Source organism: Semicossyphus pulcher, unplaced genomic scaffold, assembly GCF_022749685.1.
Source record: "Semicossyphus pulcher isolate SPU_LCO1_2020_fin unplaced genomic scaffold, fSemPul1.0.p SCAF_4, whole genome shotgun sequence".
Lineage (NCBI taxonomy): Eukaryota > Metazoa > Chordata > Actinopteri > Labriformes > Labridae > Semicossyphus > Semicossyphus pulcher.
This window is the reverse complement of record NW_027211715.1, coordinates 5,242,128-5,265,941: the sequence shown is the minus strand read 5'-3', so window position 1 is coordinate 5,265,941 and position 23,814 is coordinate 5,242,128. Positions and strand designations below refer to the sequence as shown.

General features: G+C 39.0%; 1 protein-coding gene across 3 annotated transcripts in view; it reads left to right on the top strand.

The window, feature by feature from the left end:
- Positions 1–818: 818 nt before the first annotated feature.
- Positions 819–23,814, top strand: part of ryk (receptor like tyrosine kinase) — a 43,556-nt gene continuing 20,560 nt past the window's right edge. The window contains exons 1-8 of one of the 3 annotated variants that reach the window (XM_069680610.1): positions 819–1,438; positions 13,057–13,178; positions 13,282–13,381; positions 14,490–14,621; positions 16,552–16,617; positions 17,261–17,396; positions 20,153–20,253; positions 23,072–23,155. In XM_069680610.1, the coding sequence (XP_069536711.1) occupies positions 1,228–1,438; positions 13,057–13,178; positions 13,282–13,381; positions 14,490–14,621; positions 16,552–16,617; positions 17,261–17,396; positions 20,153–20,253; positions 23,072–23,155 (952 nt within the window). In that variant the 5' untranslated portion in view covers positions 819–1,227. Of the gene's footprint in view, positions 1,439–13,056; positions 13,179–13,281; positions 13,382–14,489; positions 14,622–16,551; positions 16,618–17,257; positions 17,397–20,152; positions 20,254–23,071; positions 23,156–23,814 lie in introns of all 3 variants that reach the window. The other 2 variants (XM_069680609.1, XM_069680611.1) reach the window with 2 other exon arrangements.

Sequence of the window (23,814 nt, the reverse complement as noted above, 5' to 3'; positions counted from 1 at the left end):
GATATATATTTGTTTTCTTTGGTCAGATGGAACGGTAACATATTGTTAAAAGAATGTTTATTTAACTTGTAAAAAAGACAGTTTCACACCCAAAATAAAAAAGGGCAGGGCAGATGCCTATTACCTCCCACCCATTACTTCCCTGAAGGCCCGTGACTGAAGAACACTGACCTGACCCATGAAACCAACACAAACTTCAAAGTAGAAAGTAGGCCTTTCCTTCCCTTCATCTATTACTAATATTTTTGGCTGCCTTGGTGATAATTTGCTCTTATATTGCAGAATATGCAGTTAGGGAAGGTTTTTGACAATTATCTCTCTAAACACTGCAGTGAAGTGCGGGGCTCCATATACCACTTGTTCACGGGAGTTGCGGTTTTTGTGCTAGCTTTCATGAACCTTGGAATTTCCCAGGTTACGCATTCATATTTTGTTCGAGTTATATTAGCAAGTGTATTTTAATTATTATGATGGCCCATTAGTACTGTAATTTATTGTATTAACACTAGGCTACATGAATGAATAGGAGATGGCACTATTGCTGATTTATGAGCAACAACTAAAAAGTAAGAATAAATACGTATAGTGACAAAATGGATTAATTACAGACATACAATTATCAATTTTATTCGGTGCTTGTAATAGGTTACAATCAAAGCTCTGGTAGCCTGTATTATTATTTGGTACTTAAGGTTGAATATCGTCATTTCCAACAGTACCTGAAGGCAGCATTCCACTTCTGAAGTCAAAGCACTAAGAGCCCCCACTGCCCCCCTCCTCCGTGCTCCGAGTGAAAACTGAGATAGTGAGGAAAAAGCAACGGGAGGAAAGACCATGGAGGGAGGAAGCTGGATGTATTAGCTAGTTTGCTACTTTTGGGCACTTTTTTCCTTCTCTCGTTTTCGCCTGCACTAATCAAATCGCCTCAATGTGGCGATATCCGGTGTGTATTTTAAGTGCTGGGAAAACGTCGTGAATCTCCCGAACATTCTAACATTCAACGGCTGACGGTTAACTGTTAGCACAGCCCGACGAAAGTTAGCCTGCTCCGGCTAACTTAGCCTGTCTCAGCTAGCAAGAAAGGACAAAAAACAAAGCTAGTGGAGAAGGAGTTAAGGCTAAAGTTACTAGTAATGTTGCCTCTCGGGATTAACTTCAGATACGGATGAGAAAGAAATTGGCGACTGGGGAACAACGAGAACAACCGAGAGCCAGACGACCACTGCTATGTTGGGGTTGATTCACGGCTCTGGCAGCCCGCCTGAGTCCCGAGGTTGGCCACACTCGGTGCTGTGGAGGCTCGGGGGCTTCTTCTTCATCCTGTTGCTGGAGGGTGCAGGCTGCCTCGCCAGCCCAGGCAGCCCTTCAGGCGTCAACAACAACAACCAGCCCAGTGTCAACATTTACATGAGTGTGGAGGAGGTGAAGAAGCTTTTGGGTAAGAAGGCCTGCATGTAAAGACAGCTGTCTACCAACTTTGTTATCAGTGCGTGCAAGTTTTCTGTGTTGTGATGCAGTGTGGCCCTCACATCTGCTATTTTCAGTTTAAAACTGAACTGAACTTCACTAATAATGTTAAAATTTGCTCTTATTGTGTGTTAAATAAGCAGCCATATTGCCGCATACAAGTATCAATTAAAACAATGTTGGGGAGTAAAGACCTTACTGTGATTTGACTAATAGTTTAATAACGTTTTGCATTAGTTTACAGGTAGTTCAACTTTATTTTAGCTACTGATTTAAGAAGTTGACTTACTTTTTTTGCTGTACTTAACTACTGAATTACGAACGAATTGGGCCATAAAAGTCGAGGAAATTGTAAGATAATTTTCATTTTGTTATATAAACAATATACAGATTTTTTTCACCCTACATATTTTAATTTTCTAGAACAATAGCCTATATAATACAAAACTCACATGACAACAAGGACAGACACAAGCAGATGACAAGACAGAACAGTATGGCATGTAGACAAACATTTAATGAGGAGACATTAGGCTATACAGAAATATCAAAGCCCTGGATAAGTGACACAGATCAGGAAATACACAACCAGTGTATTACAGTACAAAGCAGAGAGCACCAAACAAAATCCAGATTTATTTACAAAGGAAAAAAGCAAACACAACTCTTTGCAGATTTGCTCCTGTGAAAAGCCCAGGTGTTATTGTTTTGTTAAGGACTAAGGTGTATTTGATTCTTCGCCCACCTGTTGAAAACATTTGTTGGTTTATTATTACCAAGTAGATGTACAAATACACAGAAATAAACAAAAAAAAATTGAAAGGAAGTATACAGCAGTACTCCCACTGTCAAGAAAATAAAATAAATTAAACTAATAATAAAAAGGAAGTCATACATGTGTAATACTGGCATATTTTTTATAAAGTGAAATAAAACAGCTGTACAGCTGTTGTAGGAGTGTGTAAGATGTTGCCCGGGGAGAATGCAAAGGTTTACAGAATGAAAAGTAGAAAATGTTAAAATACAGCGATAGTAGTTAAGTGGATGTGCGCTAATGTAAGATTTAGATGCTTTGCTTTAACGTAATTTTATATCAATATATAAATCATGATGTAATATTTGAAGATATCTGTACAGGTCATTTGTGGATCTATCAGTGGAACTGTTAGGTACAATGTCGCATCACTTAACTGTCTTGAAAGCTGATGCAGCTTCACAGCTGTGTTTTGACCTCTGAGTGGTATGCTGATGTGTCATCAGGCATGGTGGACAGGAGGAAGTGACTAAACCATACATAAAAAAAACAGTTTGGCATATTTGTGGTTGAGGGTGGGTGGTAAGTTGGTCCGTTGTGCTGGAGTCTATTATTGCAGCACATGCACAAAGGTTGATATGGATAAGGGGTACTGTAACCTCCTTGGTCATTTCTTGTCATTAGTATTTTAACGTCTATACATAAACCTTTAATTTAGCACAAGTAACCGTTACACACTTGATGTGTTTAAAGATAATCTACTATTATATGTTGATGGTCATTGATGCATTTATTTTGACTGTGTATTTATATACGCACCTTTTTCATTTCAGACAACATAATTGGTCCCAGAAGGCTTACCCAGTCCAAACAGACAACTCCAAAACTTATAGAAAAGGCAACAGATGAGCATGCAAAATTAAATTCAAGAAAACAACAAGCGGCAGTAGATGGGGAAAAAAGAAAAGAAAAAAAGATATTCAACAAGCGGCAGTAGATGGAGAAAAAAAAGATATATATATATATATATGTTCTGTAATAGTTCATATAAATAACCAAGTTTAATGCAATGTCACAGTAGTTAAAATGAATAGTGTGGGCTTTTATCAGCCTGATAGCAGAAGGAGAATAAGAGACTGAGAGTAATGGTTTGTTCTCCTGAAGGTGCACATTATAATGCCAGCTTCAGGACATTACATCATGCCTTTCTGTCTGCTTCATTGTTATCTATTTTTATTTAAGTACAGTGGAAGAAATATAAAAAACAGAGTCATATTCCCTGTTTACACATACTTGGCCAGTAAAGCTGCTAAAACTAGCTAGACCTGCAAAACAGACAGATTTTGTGCTGTTTTTACGTCACAATTTGGCTGTGAGCGGACCGTTATCCCTTTTCCTGCTGCCAAGGTCGGGCAAGTCTATAGATTGGTCTTAAGTTGTTAATTTAGGGTTTACTTAAGATGTCTGGAGGGTGCAGTTTGAAACCAGTAATTTACCATTTGAGTGCCACGGCACAGCTTAATGAACGGGTAGAAGTGCTGGTGCGTAAGTCTTTGTGGACGGAGGAAGCTGATGCTGCAGCTTCTCAGATTGACTAATGTGCTTTTGTAGATACATGTATCATCATCTTGTCATGGCATCAGCATTTTTACATCAGATGGGACTCGGCAACATTTGTTTCTGTTGTAAAGAAAGAAAGAATTGTGCTTCATGCTATATGTGCAGAGTTATTCATCGCTGCCGTCCATTAAAACAAAAATGCCCGTTGCTATGTTTAGGCCCTTTTATGATATTTAAACTCCTATGTCCTATGCCCTATGCCTGTCTTTTTTGACAAGTGCATAAAAGTATTACTTATTGTGCAGTTTAAAAAAACATCTCGGCTCTCTTCCCCCTCTCTATAATTTCCCTGGTGTTGGACCGTAGGCTGACTCTGTCCATTTTGGTTCCTCTTGTTCTCCATCACGCTATAGTTAATGTTCTGTTGCCAGACCAGGGCCTCTCTTGTGGTGTGCCTGAAACCTTGTCTGGTCGTTTGGAGAAATCTCTTAATGTTAGACAACTTTGTGCGCAGAACCAAAAGTATGATTGTGGACAGAAACTTCCATGATGCAGTGAAAAAAAACCTGTTGGAGGGAGGTGAAACTGGCATCAGATTGGCTGGAGGAATGTCTCAGATTTAGAGTTGCTTTTGTTTTGTCTTAAACTAACAGTTAATTAAACCTCAGACCAATGGATTTCTTTATAGACATAATGAATTAAAATACATGAAGTGTATTCATGTTTTTTTCCTGAGTGAAAAATATTGATAAGATGCACAAAAGATAAGAAAAGTGACCTGATTTCATGAAGTTGTCCTGGTTTAAAGAGTTTTTCCCTTAATTAGTGTCTGTTTTTCAGACATATCTTGGTTCCTAAGCTGCTACCAGCTCTGTATGCACACATGGTTTGCATACATACATGCCTACGACTTCCTGTTGACAAAAAAGGAATGTAATCTCCTAAAAATGTTCCCTAAACCACAAAGGGCTTGTGTCTGTTAACAATGTTGGGAGTTTCTGTAGAATCTTATGTTTGACATTGGAATATCTGGAACTCCAAACATGGCTATCCAAGGGCTATGTTGAAACAGCCTTAGTATATGTGGTACGTTTGGATTTGGTTCGTGTGTTTCTTTATTTCTTTAATTTTAGAAAATAATTTGTGTATTTCCAAGCTTGTAGTTGAGTGTATAACAATTAAAATGTGGCATGTAGATTTGTTTGGACCCATGAAAAGGGCTGACAGGGCACGATGATGTTATTCTCAGATTTGACTTGTGATGGCAGGGGATGCACAGGTGTTATTAATGACATTAATGAAGACTTTGTTCCACATTACTATACCACTGATCACGCTTGCACAATACGACTTTTTCATGGAAGATATTTTGACATGTTACAGTAGGAAAAGCACGGGTTTAAATAAGGAAATTAAAGATGGCTGAAATACTTTTAGCTGCTTCAATTTCAGGGTCCTGGTATTGTGCCAGCTGGGTCAATGTCATGGCCTACTGAGACACTTGAGTAGAAGAGATCCATTGTCAAAGCCATGATTAAAACCTGTGCTATGACAATGATTTTTGCTTTATCATTTTTGCTACCATACAGGTAGGGCTAAAAGATTAATTATGTAACATACAAACGCAAACTAAAAGAGTATTTAGAGCTGAGAATCATCTTCTAAATGATCACATGGTCAGAATGAAAGAAAACAGGAAAAGAAAGAAAGCATTTAAAGCCTGTAAAATCTCATACCAAACAACCTTTGAAATAAAATATCTTTCCAACCTATCCTTTGGGTAAATTTGCTTATAAGTAACTGAATCTTTGAGTTGAGCGGACAGCTGCAACACAATTTAAACTCATGATGAGGGTCTTGAAACACCGTTGATATGGGAGCTGACGAGAGGATGTTGTCCCTAGAATTATTCTACTGAGAAAGAAACTGGAATAGGTATCTGGAACCAGTACTAAACTGGAATCTGCTGCTGAATGACCAGTACCAAAATGTTTGAAAATCTTCTGGACACACTGTGATGCAGTGGATATTTATATAACCTTCATTCATTTAAATGGAGCCCTGTTGAACGTAGCTAGTAAATTCCCTAACCGCCATCAAATGATATAGAAGCTGCTGGCGTCAGGTGGTTTAAGGTCGGGTGACTGCATGTGTCTATTTTATTCCCTCCAGTATTGGTTAACCCATAACCAAGTTGTATCAAAACTTCACCAATTAAACAATTCCAACATTAGATCCTTTTTGTACCCAAATCTTTGGGAAAAAAGTCTTTTGATTGTGAAGACTTGCAGCAAATCACCCCAAGTGTTCTTCAGTTTACTGCAACCTTTGATTTGCCCACTACCCAAGCAGCTAGAACTCATATAGTCCAAGATGTGGTGACGTCGATCAGGGTGTATTTTTGTTATTTTTGCAATACAGTTATACACAAAGCATAGAGAAAATATTGTGAGCGGGAAAAGAGACATAACCACCTCCTGTCTTGCTGGGGTCTGACTGCTTTCTAAGCAGGTGGACTCTCCATCAAAGATTTCTTTTTGATAACTTTAACAAACTACCTGACTCTCACAGGGCTGCTAGGGAACAGGAAAGCGTCATGCCTGAGTTGAAACAGGGTTTTTCTTTCACAGTGTGTTTGTCTACTCATGAACTACAGGCAGCGTCCCTGATTGTTTTTGCATATGACAAATGGTTAGTGAACTGTCCGTCTAAGGAATCCCGCGCTCTTCATGTCTTCCTCTCTTCAGCTCCCTTACCAGCTGTGTCTCAAGACCCTCGTCGTAGACTAAAATTGTGTTGGCAAATGTAACTCAAAGACTGGCTTGGAAATATCTTTTCTTTTAACGGCTGTTCGGTAATGTTTTGAGATTGTTGCGAGGGAGACACAGCATCACACTATAGGTCCATGACCCAAGCTGTGACATTCATTTTACAGCCCTCAATAGCTTTCTTTCTTTCCCAGTTTCCTGGCATTCTGACTATCCATGTGATAATTTAGAAGATGAGGGATGAAGTAAAAATAAGTGTTCTGTACATTCACTCACTGACTGCTATAATAATGATCTGTTTGAGCCCAGTTTTCCATGGATTATTCACCAGTCGACTTGATCTTCAACACATTGCTCTGAGGAATTTTTCTCGGTGGAAAGTCAGTACTAAGAGTGTCTGTTTTCTAGTTCTTGCACAGCATACGCAACTGTGTCACTGGTTTTGCTGCATGCTGTTGCAGTGCTTGCCTTTTCCAAACAAAGTAAAAGTGACTAAAATTAGTTATCTGCAGACAAAACCACCAGTTCCTTCTATGCTTTCTTCTGGGAAACATAATCCTGCCTTGTACAGCTACAGATTTATATTAGACAAACTCCACCTGGTGTTACAACTACCTCACTATTTGTAATCTTTAAAGACCACTGAGATTTTCCATGCGGATAGGTCATTGTTGGCTTAATTCCTCATGGCCGAGCATGCACAAATCGCAATATCCAAGGTCTTATTTAATTTGTGAGCAAGTGTGCAAAATTGTCCTTGTATACTGATGAGCCAAGAGCATGTCGGCCAGCTAACCAGCCTCTCTCCTCCCCTCCTCCAAAGAGCTGAAAGGCAAGCAGGGGCTTTGAAAAAGAGCCTGTGAACAGTGAGGAGTGATTGGCAGCAGTATTCATTTCCTTCATGCCACTCTCCAAGGATCCTGTGGTTGAATAGAGGAGCCCCTGCTTTCACATCTTTTGTCTGAAAGCTGCAGCTCTTGGACAAAAGATGGGCTGCTGCTTTACGGGGGTTTTACCAGTTTGTGTCAAAATTAGAAAATCTGCATCGGAAATATACGATCAAACAAATCTTCCTGTTACGTTTTGAATTTTTTTTATTTTAGGAGCAGTAGATATTGAAAGCCAGTTTCCTGTAGGATATATTAAATAGAAGATACTTCAGTCCACAAACACCTTTCTAACCTAAAAAAACAACAAAAATATTTGACCTTGCGCACAGCCAAGGCTTTCAAACCTCTGCTGAACTCACAAAGCAGCCCATGCAAGACAGCAGTCAAAAATAGACAAGTAATATCTTTTGCGTGAGACCTCTTAAAATGAAATCATTCTGCCTCGAACAGCTAATCATTTTCCACTAAACCATTTGATATTTGTTGAGTAAACGAAGGAGCCCCTTCAGCAACATGTAACCATCAACAAGGTGCCTATAAAGGGACAGCAGCGGCAGACAGTCTTGCTCAGTTTCCTCACCCTGCCTTCATCCTCGTCTGCCCCGGGGCAGTTCATGAAATAAAAGAGAGAAAATGATGCATGGTTGCTTTGAAGCAAGTCAAAGAAAACCACACAGATACCGACTTAATGTGTGTTTTCTTCTAGTTGTAAGATACTTTCAAATGGGAGTTACGTTTTGCAACCATTGCTGTAACTCGTGTGATTTTTTGTTGTGTTTCTAAAGAGGTTATTCTGCATTATCATCATACTCAGGAACTCACTCTTTACATCGGTTTCTGGAAGAAGAGAAACTTGTGATGGTTTTCAGTTGGGACATGGACTAAAGCTAGTCTGTGTTATATGACTATTAGGAATGGATGTAGATAAACAGTTTCTGTTTGGTAGGGCTAATGTACCTGTCAGGTGCCATTATTGCAGAAGAAAAAGTTGCAACCAGATAATGAGGTTAAAAGTGCAGAAATACTAGCAGAAGCTAGTATAGACAACAAGGTCAGCAAAGCCTTCATTTCTAAAGTCTCTGTTTCTGCCTGTACTTTCTTAAGCACAAGCAAAGTTTTCAAACGATCACTGTGGATGTGGCCTCACTACCAGATTTGCTGCAAAAAACTTCAGATGCAAGCTGTTTCATTAAGATTGTGGCTGACTAGATGCTGCTTACTCTACAGAAAAGTACACAAGCTTAGTTACCGGATCTAACAAGGTTAAAATTTAAGGGCGACACAAATTACATACCCCATGTAACCCGGATGAAGAGTTAAAGACAAACAACTCTGAAGTGCCCTACATCTGTGAGAGCTGACGGTGAGGTGGGATGGCATGTCAGGTGATTTCCTGCTGATGCTGTTAACCCAGAGCCGCCTGTTGGAGTGGATGTTATTAAAGCAGAGGGTGGTTCTTTGAGGAGTCAAAGCCTAAGTTTAATTTTCTGGATAAAGCCATTCAACACCTTTTATGTACAATATTTTTTACACTTGAGACTTGCGGCATTTCATCGAAAGCTAGTTGCATATGTCCAGTCAGTCATCTGCTTTTATTGAAACGGTCATTTCTGATGGACATATTTGCATGGAGCGTGAGGAAGCTGCCTTACATGTTTAATCCATTAAGATTTTAGCTTTTGGTCTTTTTCATTCACAGACCAAAGTCAGGTCTGTTCAGTTAATAGCTTTACCAGTGTGACTGATATCTAAAATCTTGAGACCCTTCCTACATTATCCTCCCGTCTCCGGCCTCATTCATGTCTTAGGATTTGTTTGGAGTTTCCAGTTGATAGAGTTTCACGCGGGCCCTCATTTTCTCCTTCCTTGGTTAATGCGGCCAGTATCTTCCCAGTGAGATGCTGAGGGGGGTGTTTATCTCCTGAGCACTCAGGGATGAAGGCTTCGGGAGGTATAGTGTCGACTGTGTGCACAAGAGGGTCTTTGTTATGTCTGTCCTGGACCTTACCACCTGGCCACGGCCACCTTTTGTTCTCCTCGTTCAGTCTGCAATGTGATCCACTGCTAGCAAGAGAGCACTGCATGGAGACTTAAAACTCTACAGAGCCCAAAACTAACTGAGATGTCTTAATCCTGGTTGATGATTTTTGCTGTCATTTATAGTTTTGGGTTGACATCTGTACATAAATGAAATTGGCATTTTTTCCTGAACTTGAAGCATGAACTGAAGCATTCCCGATTTCATAGGCAATCCAGTCTTTAAGTGTCCATGTCAGCTTCATTGTCTTCGTCGATAAGAAATATGTTGGAGGAGGGAATGCCACAGCTGAGAAAAGTGTTTCTGCACCCATGAGCAAGGCACTTAGCTGCCAACAGCAGAGGACTGAACGAGGGAATGTCTGAGGAGTAATGTGTTGGTACTCAAGGAATGTCAGCAGGGTGTTTAGTGGAAACGAACATGTGATTACTTTTGTTTTTATTTCAGGTCAAACCAGTGACGTTGTGCCTTAGGAATCTTTATTCCAACAGTTGTGCATTTTAAGCCATGGCATCCTGTAGTCCATCTCAAATTGCCTTGACGAAAGGTCAACCTTCTGGGTGGCAGCACAATGCTAAAGAATAGTAATCTAACAAAAGCTTCCCTCAGTTATTAGGAATAATTTCAAGGATTGAAATGCTTAGATTGAGAAGAATTGCTGGCAAAATGTTTGAATGGGATGAACTCCATAAGCTAAGGTTAAGTGACCATAATATTAATAAATAAATGAGAAATCAGTCGTACAATGCAACAAGGACAGAGACTGAATCTAGTTTATTGTATAGCATATATGCCAAGAATAATCATAAATGTGCCTGTCAAAGCTTAGTCCTCTAATATGTTTGTTTGTGACACTAACAAGCTCAAACATTGCAGTCATTTTACCCCATGTCGCACCTACTGGGGCAATTACAAAAATATGTGATATTGGAATTCCCCTTTAAAGCAGGGGGTAAAGTTTTTAAATTGAATTAGTTACTATGGTGGAAGTAATTCAGCAATTCAAACAGTCCAACAATGAAAAGGGCATGTGTTATTTTTTGTACCTGCATGTGCTTTCTAAATTTGCTTTGACAACGCTGCCACTAAACTAGTCCTAGTCAGTGAAGCCACAGGGCTGTTTAAGACAGGTAGTTGTCACTAGTCAAGTAAAGGACCAACATTTTACAAGTCATGCAGGTTTTGGGGGCCTTAGTTTGATTGTTGATTTTCCACAGTATGATCAGCTGATGTATGATGATGAACAGTGTAACCTCATGTGATGGTGCATGACCAGCATAAACAGTTTACTGAAGCACTGATTGAACAGTTGGTTCTTACGGCTGCACGGCGCTGTGGGTCAAACTTTGCATCAGTGACGCCTCGTTTTATCTAAACAAAAATTGCACATTGTGGTATGGGCTCCTTGATTGAGGGGCTTACTGACATTTTATTTATGCTAACTCATGAAAAATGGATACATGAATACAGTGATCATTTACGTGAAAAGGTCATTTAGCCGATGTATTTTTATGTTTTACTAATTCGGTGTCATTTATTTCATATGTAAATGGAAAACTGTTTTCAAAATATAAAAATTGAAAGTTTACTGTAAGTTTTCCTGCCATTGTTATTTCAGTGCTAGAGTTGGTTGTTTCTAGATCAGTGCAGGTGACACAGTGTGTTCTGACCCTGCTGTTGTTAATCACTTGACACCAGCAGAGAGAAATGGAAATGTCCAGCAGGAAATAATCCCTCAAAACATAGCATGCTGCCAAGTTATCATGCTGGAATTCAGAATGATGATGTTATTTTCCATTAGTGTTGAAGGAAGCTGTTTGTGTTAGAGATGTTTGCATCTGTTGTGGCAAACATTATGGTGATGAAGTGAAGCACTTTATATGTTGTTGTGATCAAACACTAACTATCTGGGAACGTGTTTACAGGAACACCTTCTAGTTATGCTGTTTTCCCCATTGAACTCCATTAAACTCAAAAAGCACTAATTCCCCGTCCTCAGTCTGTGTACATAGAAACCCTCCTGTTGCCATTCCTTCACATTCCTGTTGTGAAGTAGTTGCATTTAAGTCAGATGGTTATGGCACTATGGGAGGGACAAACTTGAGCCACATTCACACTAGTCCGCTTTGGGCCTTTTTGCCTGGTTGCATAGTTTAATTGGTATCAAAGCACTGTGGCCACATGTGGAGACAAGGGAGGTACAGTGTTGAGCATAAGAGAGGCAATTATTACAGGACCAAACTGTGTGGCCTTGTGCATATCGGTTGATTCAATGATTGTGTCTCCTTATTTCTAATATTCAAGTGTTTTGGCCCAAATTTAGAGATGTTGTAACAAACATTTTAGCCCAAAGACTGACATTCTGACTATTCCACACAGATGTTAGCATGATGCGTCATCACCTCACTCTCACTCTGCAGTTAACCTTAGCTCCACAGAGCTTTGTAGCATCTTTCAGCTCATTATATGGTTTACAGAATGCATCATTACTGTTTAGGTTTACTCTCACTGCTCTAATCAGCATCATTTTCAGGTGTTTTTTTAGTTGAAATCTTCAACAGGCACGCACAAACGGGCATACTTAGCCACTAGCCGGTGAACATAGTCAAACGTTAAGCAGCCAATTAGCTGAAATGTTAGCTGTTTGCTAACATTCTGACAAGTCAAATACATTTAGAGACCATAGTTTAATTTTAACAATCTTTAGCTGGAAATGAACGAGGAACATTGTTCGCTAAATAATGGAAATGAAAAACAGCAATCTCACTCTTTGGGCTTGGTGAGGCACTAGTTTATGTAACACCCTTCCCCTCTTTAAGTTGGTAAATGCCTGAGAATGTTTTTAATTGAGCCAATGTGAGAGAGGTCTAAGAGCTGAGCTGTGAGACAGCCCCAGGGTATTGGGGGAGCCTGGACACATTCTTCCCCTCTCTTTAAACTAGATACTTAGAGACTGATAGACAGACCCCACTCTGCCACACAGACGCTTTCAAGGACTGATAGCACTGCCCCGGGCCAGGGTCGGGGATTTTCACCAGCTCACATTAGACTTTTTGATGCAGCAGGACCCCAGTGAATGTGGCTTGACTTTGTTAAAGTTAATGACAAAGAAATGCTACATATAGTCCCAGCTTGTCTAGCTTTCTACTGTTCATGTACTGTTGGATTTCCTAAACCATGCATTAGATAAAGCCTGAATTCATAATTTTTTTGATTCTCTGATTCATTCCAATCCCTTCCTCTTAACCCTTCCCCTGTCCAATTCAGAGTCCTGGTTAGAAAATTGCGCTCATATTTTGGATGTTGTCTCACTTGAACGTTTTGAAGTTTTCCACTTGGGCACTAAGAGGTCTCAAGTACTAACAGATGTGGTTAGTCCATCTCCCTTATTGGGGGGAAACCCTCCAAATCCTAGCTGGCAGTTTGAGTGGATATTTGTCCATTTTTAGGCTTGCTCTATTTTTCTTTCTTAATAAGAAAATATGTTGTCTTTTATTTCCCGTTTTGTGGTTCTTCTTCTTGATTTCCAAAATGTAACACAAATTGCTCATGAGTTTAATGTCCTGTGTCCCAACACAGGCCTGGATGCAGAGCTCTACTATGTGCGAGACAATGTGGTGAATCATTACGCTCTCTCCTTCACCCTGCCGGTGCCCAGTGAGACCAACAGCCTTCACTTTACATGGCATTCCAAGACAAAGGTAACTCTCTGCTTTGAAATGATTGATTAATCACCTCAGTGCATGTTTACTTGTACAAATATGCAAAGCAACCTATTAATATGCTGAAATATTTTGTTTAAAGGTTGACTACCGGCTTGGCTTCCACATAGAGAACCCTGTGGCCATGGACCAACCACGGACCAACATCTCCAGTCAGGGGGAGGTTCCTCGTGTTCCCTCTGGTTCGTCAAATATCTGCCTTTTTGTTGTGTCATGAACCTGCAGGGTTCCTACAGGCTTGATGTTAAAATGTTAACACTCAATCCATACTTTTCTGAGTCAGGTTTTACCTGCAACTCAGTAATGCAACATTCTTCTAGTTTCTGTATCGTGAAGGGCTCCACAGTCTGTTATAACTAGTCTGACATTTTGAAGGATGTGCTTATCTGCTTCCCACCTGGAAGTTAAATGTCAAGATTGAAACCATTCTCACTCAGTTCGGATCTATACATTTAATCTAGAGCTAGCAGTCTTAGACTGGGAAGGTTAAAATGACGAACCTTTCTCTGTCCTTCTAAGCTCACTTTTTACACATAAAAGTTGAGCTGAACTTTTTCTTTAAAGAGGTAATCTTCTCAGTTTCGTTCTCTTTGGCGGTACCAATGGCGAAAAAAGGGTAATAGCGGGAGCACACTTCCCAGATATCCAGACAGCGTTGCATGTGTGACGTCCACGGTTGGCTTCGGTTGTAATTCCTCAATGACAGTTGCTTTCCTTTTTAGACTGTTTGCCTTCATCTGAGCGTCAAATTTATTTCTTTTTCTTTTGATTTTCACTTATTTTTGAAGTTGTATCTGTAGTCATCAATCTTTTCTTTGTTTGTTCAGCCATAGTAGATTACTGTTTACACTTGCAGAGACAGGAAAAGCAGCCACTTAGCTGTAGGCCATGGGCTCAATCACCATTGTGTTACCTCATTCGGCAATAGATAGTGGCTTAACAGACATTTATTTAAATTTAAATTTCTAAATTTCTTAGAGATTAATTCTTCAAACTTGACTTAAACTAATGACTGATCGCTTTATGATTATACTGTGATGTTATTGTAAAACTGCACATCAGGCATTGAAAGTGAAAAGTGATTTACGGTCACAGATTTCAGAAAGTGGTAATGTTGTCCAAATTCACGATTCTAGTGATCCTGAACAACTTAAAGAGTAAAGTTTTCTAATGTGTAAGAGTCACTAACTTGATGCATCTCTAAAATGCAATCTCTGCTATATATTCAAATCAGATACAATGCATTGCAGGAATCATGTTTCTCTAAATAACGTGTGTGTGTCTCAACAGTGTTTAGAGTGGACCTCTTCTGTTCCGGCAAGGTGGATGGAGAGGCTGTCTTAACAGTGCAGCTCAATCTGACCATACATGCCAACAACTACACAGTGCTCAACTTCAAGAGGAGGAAAATGTGCTATAAAAGTAAGTATCTCAGGCAGTAATCTAACAAATATTGTTGTGGTTAGAAGTTAGCATTAGAAAAGTAGTGGAGCAAATGTTCTTATTTATCCACATGTACCATGTACTCTGTTATGACATGTGTCATAGCAGGAAAAGTGTAGGTGTAATTTCTTACAGTAATAAATTGTCCATGGAGAATTTTGTAAGCTTTGTGCATCAGATACAGATACTTTGTGCATCAGTTACAGTGAGAGAGGTGCAGGTTTCTGTTTTCTGTATTCAGTTTGTGCTATTTTCAAACAGCTTGAAGATAATTACATGTGGCCATGGGCCTTCTTGCCTTACGTCCCGTGGAAACAAACTTATTCCCGTCTTATTTTCAGCATGACTGGAATTAGCAGCCATAAAAGATTCTTTGTGTACACTGTGGAATCATAACTGTCAGCTTTTTTTTTCTTGGATTGCCCTGTCGTGTTGTAGCAGAGGAAAAACAATGATGTGTGACCAAAAAAAAAAAATATGATTTCAGGTTTTTGCTCCTTGGCCTTTTACAAAGTCCCTGCTAGCGAGGTCGTCCTTTCATGTCACACAGAACCCATCACAGTGAAAAGTAATGGCTGTTGTTGATAAGCAAACACAAGCCATGCTGTTGATTTCTAACGTGCACTTTCCATTATTTTGTTTGTTCTACCCTTTGATATTAGGATTACTGATTTATTAACATTATAAGGACGCTTTCACACCTAAAGTCCATTTGTTTGATCTGAATCAAAGACCAAATTATAGCAATGTTACATTTTGCCTTAAGTTTGTTTTGTGTATCAGATGGCAGCAAAAGTCTTGATGCGCGAGGAAACTGCTTTCTGATTGGTCCAAATTTCCATGTGGGCAAACTCCCTGAAGTAAACAGAGAGAGAGAGCACACTACTCATTCAAACTCAACACGATTGCGGACTTTGTTTTTTTTTTTGCGTTTCCACAAGCATTTGTGAAATTGTTTGGTCAGCCCATATTTCGATTTTTCCTCGCTCCCCCATGTTTGTCCTCTCCTCATCTTGCTGCCTGGCTGAATGGCTGTCTCCCTGCAAGTGTCAACATCGGTTAATCCGCAATGCACAGTTTTTTGGTTTGCTTCCTATGTTAGGTCCTACTTTAAGTATTTATGTTCTCACCTGAAACAAACCAGACCATGGTTTGTTTGGAAACAGACAGAGTCCCGTTTTTTCTAGCGGACCATTGTCCGGTAGTGTGGTTCTCACCAGTGTTCGATTGTGTGTTCTCACCTGTCCAAATGAACTGCACTTTCCGAGTAAAGTCTGAAAGTCCGGACGAAAGCGGTCAGGTGTGAAAGCACCTTAAGTTGCTTAAATGCTACTGACATTTCAAGAACAGTCAATGTAATTGGTCATTCATTTATTTTATTCTAAACTATAGGTAGAGACATTTATAACTTAATTAAATTATTTTCTTAATAAGGAGCAGATCTGGGATTAAAATCACAGACATCTTTGGCTTTGATTATAAATAATTAGAGGTTCCCCTGTGTGATCTTGAAGCTGCAGGGGTTGTGAAATAGTTGCATGGTGTCCTTATTATTCATAAATGTGTAATATTTGAAAATGTATTATTTGTACAATATGAATGTGTAATTAGTTATATTGATTAGTATGTGCTGCATGTTTGTTTTTGTGTAATTTTCTTTTATTATTACATTGTGGAGCCCTCTATATTTGTGTAGCATTCCACTCCAGGACAAATGACCACAGAGTATAATTAAAATGTATTGTGTAGTAATATTAGTCCTAAACCTCGTATCTAGGGCATTGTAGTAAACTCAATACATTGCTTTTGTTTTGTTGCTTTACCAAATATTGTAGCTGTTGGATGGAAGTTGGTTTCAGTTGTCACAAGAGCTGATGTTTCTCTCTTTTTTTTCTTCCTCTGTGAACAGGAATAGAGTCTGTCCCAAAGATTACCATTCCCCTCAATAACAATAACACTTTTCCACGGCCTGACAGTAAGTAATCTTCCGCCTGCATCCTGTTTTACTTCTGCTTTTCTAGCAGCTCCATGTATTTTCTATCATAGGCGCATCAGCCTGATAATACAGAGGCTGTATTATTACAGAAAAGTTTCTATGTATAGCAGTGCACATTGGTCAAACTTCCATAACTACAGGGTATGATTTCAGAGCCTAAAGAGAAGGACTTATTCTCCTATTGAATTGCACTCTGTCAAACCCCCACCCCTCAGAGAGAGTGGTGGTCCTCTTCCAGTGCTTTTTATTCAGACTCTTTTGTGAGCCCACTGCCACCAGAAACAAAGTACCATTAGTGGGTTGTCTCTCTTCTGCTTGGGTAGGCCCGAGGAACCTGGGGCCCTCAGAGGCTTTTAGAGAGGTGATGAGAAAAGCTCTCAGACACTGGATCTTGGGCACAGACTCTAGTATTCCAGGCCTCCATTAATGCTGAGTGGAGCCCTCGGTGCACTTATAGTTTCTCTCTTCTCTCACTTATGTCTTTATGTCAGATTCTTTCATAATAGCATATGTTGTTCTCGGTTTTTGTAACAAGGATGGTATTTTATGTGTGCTATGATGCCCCTGAGTTTCTCCTCTTGCCCTGATTCTTAATGTGTGAATTGTTGTCTTTAATTAGTAGATGTGACGCCCCCCACCACCTCCACCCAGGTGTTCTATATAAGTGTGAGCGTCTGCTGCATTGTCATCTTCCTCGTGGCCATTATCCTGGCCATTCTGCACCTGCACAGCATGAAGAGAGTGGAAATGGAGGACAGGTTTGTTTCTTTAGTTTGTCCAGCTTCCAATAAGTTATTGGTATTAGTCAGAGAAGCCAATTACAGTACTTCAAAACTGATGAAAACCAGCACACATCACAGCACATTTAGAGCCTTGTAGCTGTAATATGTGAAAAGTCAAGTCATTTTTTTTAGAACAGAAATCGGTCAGATCTGCAGAGAGGATTTCATCAAGTTGAAACCTGCACGTGAGCTTTCCTCAGTTTACTTCCTGTAATATCTGAGCTGTAGGCAGCTCCAAAGGTTATCTGATATAGATATGAAATAAGATCAGCACACTTTCCATTTGCTCTTGATTTGGAAAAGTTGTAAATGGTAAAAAAAAATAGTTTTCATTCAGTTAATGTAAATCTGTCAACATATTTTTCTACTAAATTAATTTGCTGTAAAGTTTTGCCAGAGTGGCTCAATTTGATCACACTGCATGATGAGATCTTTATGTTATACAAGAATATTTTGTTGATCTACCGTAAAATTTGGTGTATAAGACGCACTTTTAATACTTTTTTCATCTAAAAAGTGGGCTGCGTCCTATATACCGGAGCGACCAATATAGGTTTTTTTTATTGTGTTATGGTATTTTACCCAGATAATTGCGCTATAAGCTAGCTAACGCTTCGTCACGGACATCCGCCCTAATGACCGACAGTGCAGCCGCCACCCTCACAACAAACAATGTTACCGTAGGCTGCTAGCTAACGCACCAGTAGCTAGCAGGATTGCAAAGTCGACATGGCAGGGCATGGTAGGCTGTAAGTGAACGTGTTTTAAATGGAAATAAATTGAAATTGTGTTGAAATAACTTGTAAACACGTTTTTTATTAAGACACCTTTTTTCCCTCTGGGATACCCCCAAAAGCAGACTGCCTCTTATATTCTAGTGTCTCTTCTATCCCAAAGTTTACAGTACTTTAAAGCCATCTTTTCTAAAATCACTCTGTTTTCTGATTCGCTTGGACATTAGGTCAAAATATTTTTGCTGAAGCTTAACAGATAAGTTGATAAATGAGTTTGTTGATAGATAAGAAAAGTACAAAAAGATAATACATCCCTGGTGTCAGCTCCTAAAATATAATTATCTGCTGCTTAATATTCTTTTGAGATAGTCAAAGGAACATCTGTGGGGTTTGGGCTCTTGGTGAGACCAGGCAAGACATCTGAATACTTTAACTTGGACTCTGGAAAATGTCAATATTCAGGACTAAACAATTAAATTATTAATGGAGAGAACTATCATCTAATAAACAACTGTGAAAACAATGTTTGTTGCTGCCCTAGTATTTTTAAATTAGCCTGTAATCAAGTTAAATGTGCTCTTGGAAAGCGTTAGCTTGTTGAACCAGCTGTTTGTAGGATCAAATTTAGCGTAGACGTACCATCAGTGTTAAGAAGGCAGAGATTTACTCATTACTAAAATAAAATGTGTTGCACCACACTCGTGTCCTTACCAACAGATGAGACATCATTAAACATTTACACTAACTTAACAGTATCTGTAACTGTTATTCAGCTAACCAAACAAACTGAACAAATATGACCTATTTAGAGTAAAGCTGGTTAGAGGTACATTGAAATATATTCATCATATCTGACCAGATTTTTAATTGTAGAGGATTTTAATTGTTTTAAAACTGGTGTTATTGTAACACGATAAACTATAGTAATTGGGTATTACAACTCTTTCCAACATACAGAGAACGAGCTTGAAAATTTGTCCTTAAATGCCAGGAGCAATGCCACAGCGCTTAGAAGGGATAACATTGTTTTTTGGCATCACTTATGATTTCTAAACCCGAAATACACTCACTGGCCACTTCTTTAGGTACACCTAAAATAAAATAGAATGTAACCCAATACACCAGCTGAGCCATAAGATTAGCTTTTATGTTGCCTGTAATGTACACGCTTTTTTCTAAGCTGTCACAGAGGTGTTAATTCAGTGATATTTCAGCATCACGATCATAATTGGTGGTGGGGCTGTACAGAGCTGTATTATTTTCAGAGGTGTTTCTAATACTCTGGCCCCCCCTAAATAGGAAGGACAAAAAATTAGAGACACATCTCATTATAATTTAGTTCAGTACAACACCACCTTTAACTTTGTCCTCAGTAATAAACATAATTGAATTTACACACTTCCGACTCTCACCAAAACAAAAGTCAACAGAAACTAAACTTCATTAAGCAGAATCCATGGCAGTGCTGTTGTATTGAATTGCATGACATTTTTCAGGCGTTTACAGAAGCACAGAAAAGGTTAGGTCATTTTCACTGGGAGCAAAGAAACCAAACATGATGTTTGCTCACGTCGCTTCCAGTTATCAGTCTTTTTTCTTTTCTTTTTACCTTACATCACTTAATTTCTCTTAGTTCTTTAGGACACATGTTTTCCCCTGTATATGTGTGTAACATAGTCATGCCTGACATTTGAAAGAATTGTCAGCAGTTTAATAGTGTCCATCCTTTGAGCTCTGAAAACTGAAGTTACGATACAGCTCAAAATATTTCTGTGATTAACGGTACAGTTCTACAGATGTTTCTTACGGATTTACACATAGCCAAAATTAATCGTGGAGCTTGATTAAGTATATCAGTAGTTTGAAACTGGCTTTTAATCACTTAAAACTTTGGAAGGACTTAACACACTTATTAATGGATTTCACAAGTGGTGGTGCAACGCAATTCCCTCTGGATAAATAATTCTTCTTCTAATTCTTCCCCTCTGTATCTTTCAGTGTGAGTGACAGTGGAAGCTCACAGGGCTTGTCCCAGCCGTCCACCCAGACAACACAGTACCTGAGGGCTGACACTCCAAACAACGCAGCTCCTGTCACCAGTAAGAGATTTTACTTACCTAAAGGCAATCGGTAACAAGATGAAACATCAGTTCTTGTTTCATTTTGAAAACATCTGAAGCATTATGTGGACTTACAAGATGGCACAGAGAAGTGTTTCAGCACATTCAGCCTGATTGAATCTGCCAAGCTTGTTTTTTCTTTCTCTTCTCACACTGGCATCTGCAAATGTGCATGTTTTCCCTAATGCAATAATAGACTGTGAATGATCTAATTTGCTTAACTAGTATCATGCGATTGTAATGAAGGACAGAGTTTTTGCAGGGTTGTTCCCTTTCTTTTTGCTGATACTCCCCTCATGACCTATTACTGTCTGAGCAACGTGTAAATGTACTTACTGTGTGTTTGCTTCAGGCCAGCTGTTCAGCACTTAGAGAAGTACAAGCAGTCTTTTATATTGGAACAGATCTGATCTAAATTGATGTAATTTTAGAACATGGTGGGAAATACTGACGCGCAGTAACAAGGTTTAAGTAAGTGCCAAGTCTAAGCATCACATTGACCTACCTCAGAGCTGTATTGGCCTGTACAGGGCCATGACACTTTGAGTTGCCCTGATGAAAGATTCACAATGGACGCCACCCCTCGATTTTATACGACTGTCTGACTATTTGAAAAATGTTTCTTCATTATTGAGAGGATGCCTTTCCTTCTATAATATAGAAGTTCTTCTATCCTTTTCCTTTACCTGAACATCTCAGATGACTAGAATTGGTTGACAATGTATAAAAATGTTTTTCAATACCTTATTCGTTTTAGTAGGCAGCCTTGCAAAATCGTTGTACAACTCACGTGTATTTCTGTAACACCTCAAGAATTCACTATGTTGGCTGCCATATTGGTAATCACTGAGGTTTTCTACTCTAAAATCAACATCAACATCAGCCTCAAAAATCCTTTGGCGGTTGAGCAGCACTACTTTTTACTACAACTATTAGTTACTCCTTTTTGTCAGTTCCTTTTTTAAAGGAAGAGTTAAACATTTTGGAGAACACTTAGTGTCCTTCTGGTACGGAATCTGATGAGATAATTAATAGCATTCATGTTTGTTAAATATAATGCGTTAGTATGGACCCTGGTTTTAAACAAAGCAGATACAACCTGTTAATTACTGAGCTGGAGAGGTGCTCGCATGCAGATTTTCTTACCTTGCTAGCTGTTTTCATCTTTTTCAATTTTTTTGCTAAGCTAAGCTAAGCTAAGCAAGGCTTCTCAGGGCTATAGCTTCATATTAAAACGCTTTATTGATAGGAATCAGATGAGTAGTTCAATACAGCTCTTATATCTAGCAAAAGCTGGTTAATAAACTTAGGAATTAAATCTGTATACCATTCCTCTAAACATCACCACTCAACATATTGGTATTCTGCTAATTTAGTTCATACAAAAATTTAACAGGGAATTAATTGACATTTTTGCAGAGGATCAAAAACTTCCTGGAGGCTCCAAATGTTGCTTAAGGACTGCTTTTGAACTGAAAAGTTATTATTAATATTTTCAATAATCTATAAGCAGAAAGAAAAACATGATGCTTCTATGTTAATAATGTTAAGGTGAGGTATTTAGTAGGGCTGCACAATAAATCGTTAAACAATCGCAATATCAATGTGCGCATGCTCAATAGTCACGTCGCAGGACGTGCTATAGTGAAGCAAATTAAGTGAAATATGTCAAGCTGCTACTTTTTTGTCGCTTGGTGCAAAACAAAAACTCGCCAGTTTCTTGTTGATAACTAATCCACAGGAAATGTCCGTCTAATATCACATTACTGCAGCTCTTCACCAGAGCACGCAGAGAACTGGCCGCGGAGTCTGTGTGTCATCTACCTGTAAACTGTGAACAAGCATGAAAACTCACTTACTTGCGTAACAGAGCCTCGATCCTCTCGCTGACATCATCTGTGATGGCAGCAGCTCCGGGTGTCAGAGTCTGAACCAAGAGGGATAAAAGTAGGAGGGGGGGGGGGTTGTTTTGTCAGAAGCAACTAGACTTCAAAGTCCCAAATTAAAAAAAATATTATTGTTAATTATTTATATGAACATGAAAATTAAACTTTAATTTAATGAAAATGAAATTTTTAATCGAAATAAACATCACATTAATATGGCAGAACAAAAATATACTGCAATGTATGTTTTTTCCCCAATATCGTCCCCTAGTATTTATATTTTAAATATTTTTTGCCATGATTCTTATTAAGAACATAATGACTGAGATGGCAAGTTTTTCAAATAACACAGGTTTTCAATTTAATTAAAGCTTTACTAAAGTTTGTATGCCACAGCATCCCATTAAGAGCTGTCCACAAGCCTTAGTTTGGCAGTAATTTGTTAGTGAGGTTGTTAAACAGGCAGCTGCAGACGACATACAGGGTGATATGAAGTCTCAAAGCTTCAACAGTTATCACCCCATGAAATATTGGTGACGTAAATCTTTATTTCACTGAAACATTCATCTTGGTTGTTCACACACCAGCTGTTGTTGTTCCTTATCGTCAGTGTCTGATCCTTCATTGCCCTCTTGTGGATTCAGCCCACACCTCACAAGCTGTGCATATTCTTTGATCCACTCGCCTTTTCTTTTACGCTTTGCTGAATGTATTTAAGCCTCCATCCAACCAACTCCTGATGAGCAGGTTCACCCAACTTGCAAGCATGACTGGTTTGATTTATATGTGTATGAGCTGAACATACATTCAAGTCATGTTGTCATTTGAGTGAGCTATCCATTAAATCACTTCTTTCTCACTCTCTCCTACCCTCCACTCCCCCATCCCCCTCTCCCCCTGTCCTCTTCAAGACAATCACCCTGGTTCTGCACCCATCCTCCAGCTTGCTGCCTCCTCCTTCCAAAACCCCGGTGCTCCCCCTCATGAAACCAAAAGTAAGTTACAGTGAGGCTCCAGAGAACACTTGAGATTCAGAACCATTAGTTTGTTCTCCTTAGTTTTCTGGACCTTACTCTGCTGGGATACATACTATACATGGTTGCATTTCTCTTCCCTAAAAGTTCCTCTTGTGTGCTGGTTCAAGCCTCAAAATCCTGGCCCATGCGTCACACCTGCTTTATACTAACATCCTCTGTCACCTTTGTCTGATATTGTACTGTGTGTTTTACTTGACATGGATATGTATTTAGGCATTTGATATTGTCAAGAACCTTGAAAAAGCATTACATTTTCAAGAAAAAATGCTTAACAGCCTCTGTTTACAGCCTCTAAACTGTCTGGATAATCTGGTCTTTGGAAAACAGATCATCAAAGATGTTACCCAGGGCTCTACGTACTTTTGATGGGCTTTTTTTTTTTTTTTTTTTTTACAGTTTTCTGACATTTTTATTCTAACTTTAATAACAACTCATTGTTGAAGTAAATCATGATTAATGATTGAATCAATAGTCAAAATAGTAATTTTCGACATGGTATTTTTCAGATGTGTTCAGTTTTAACACACACAGCAAAACACAGCTTTTGTTATTGCATCCTTTTTCCAAAGTGTTTTGTCATTCAACTCAGATTGGTGATTCATATCACGTTGGAGACT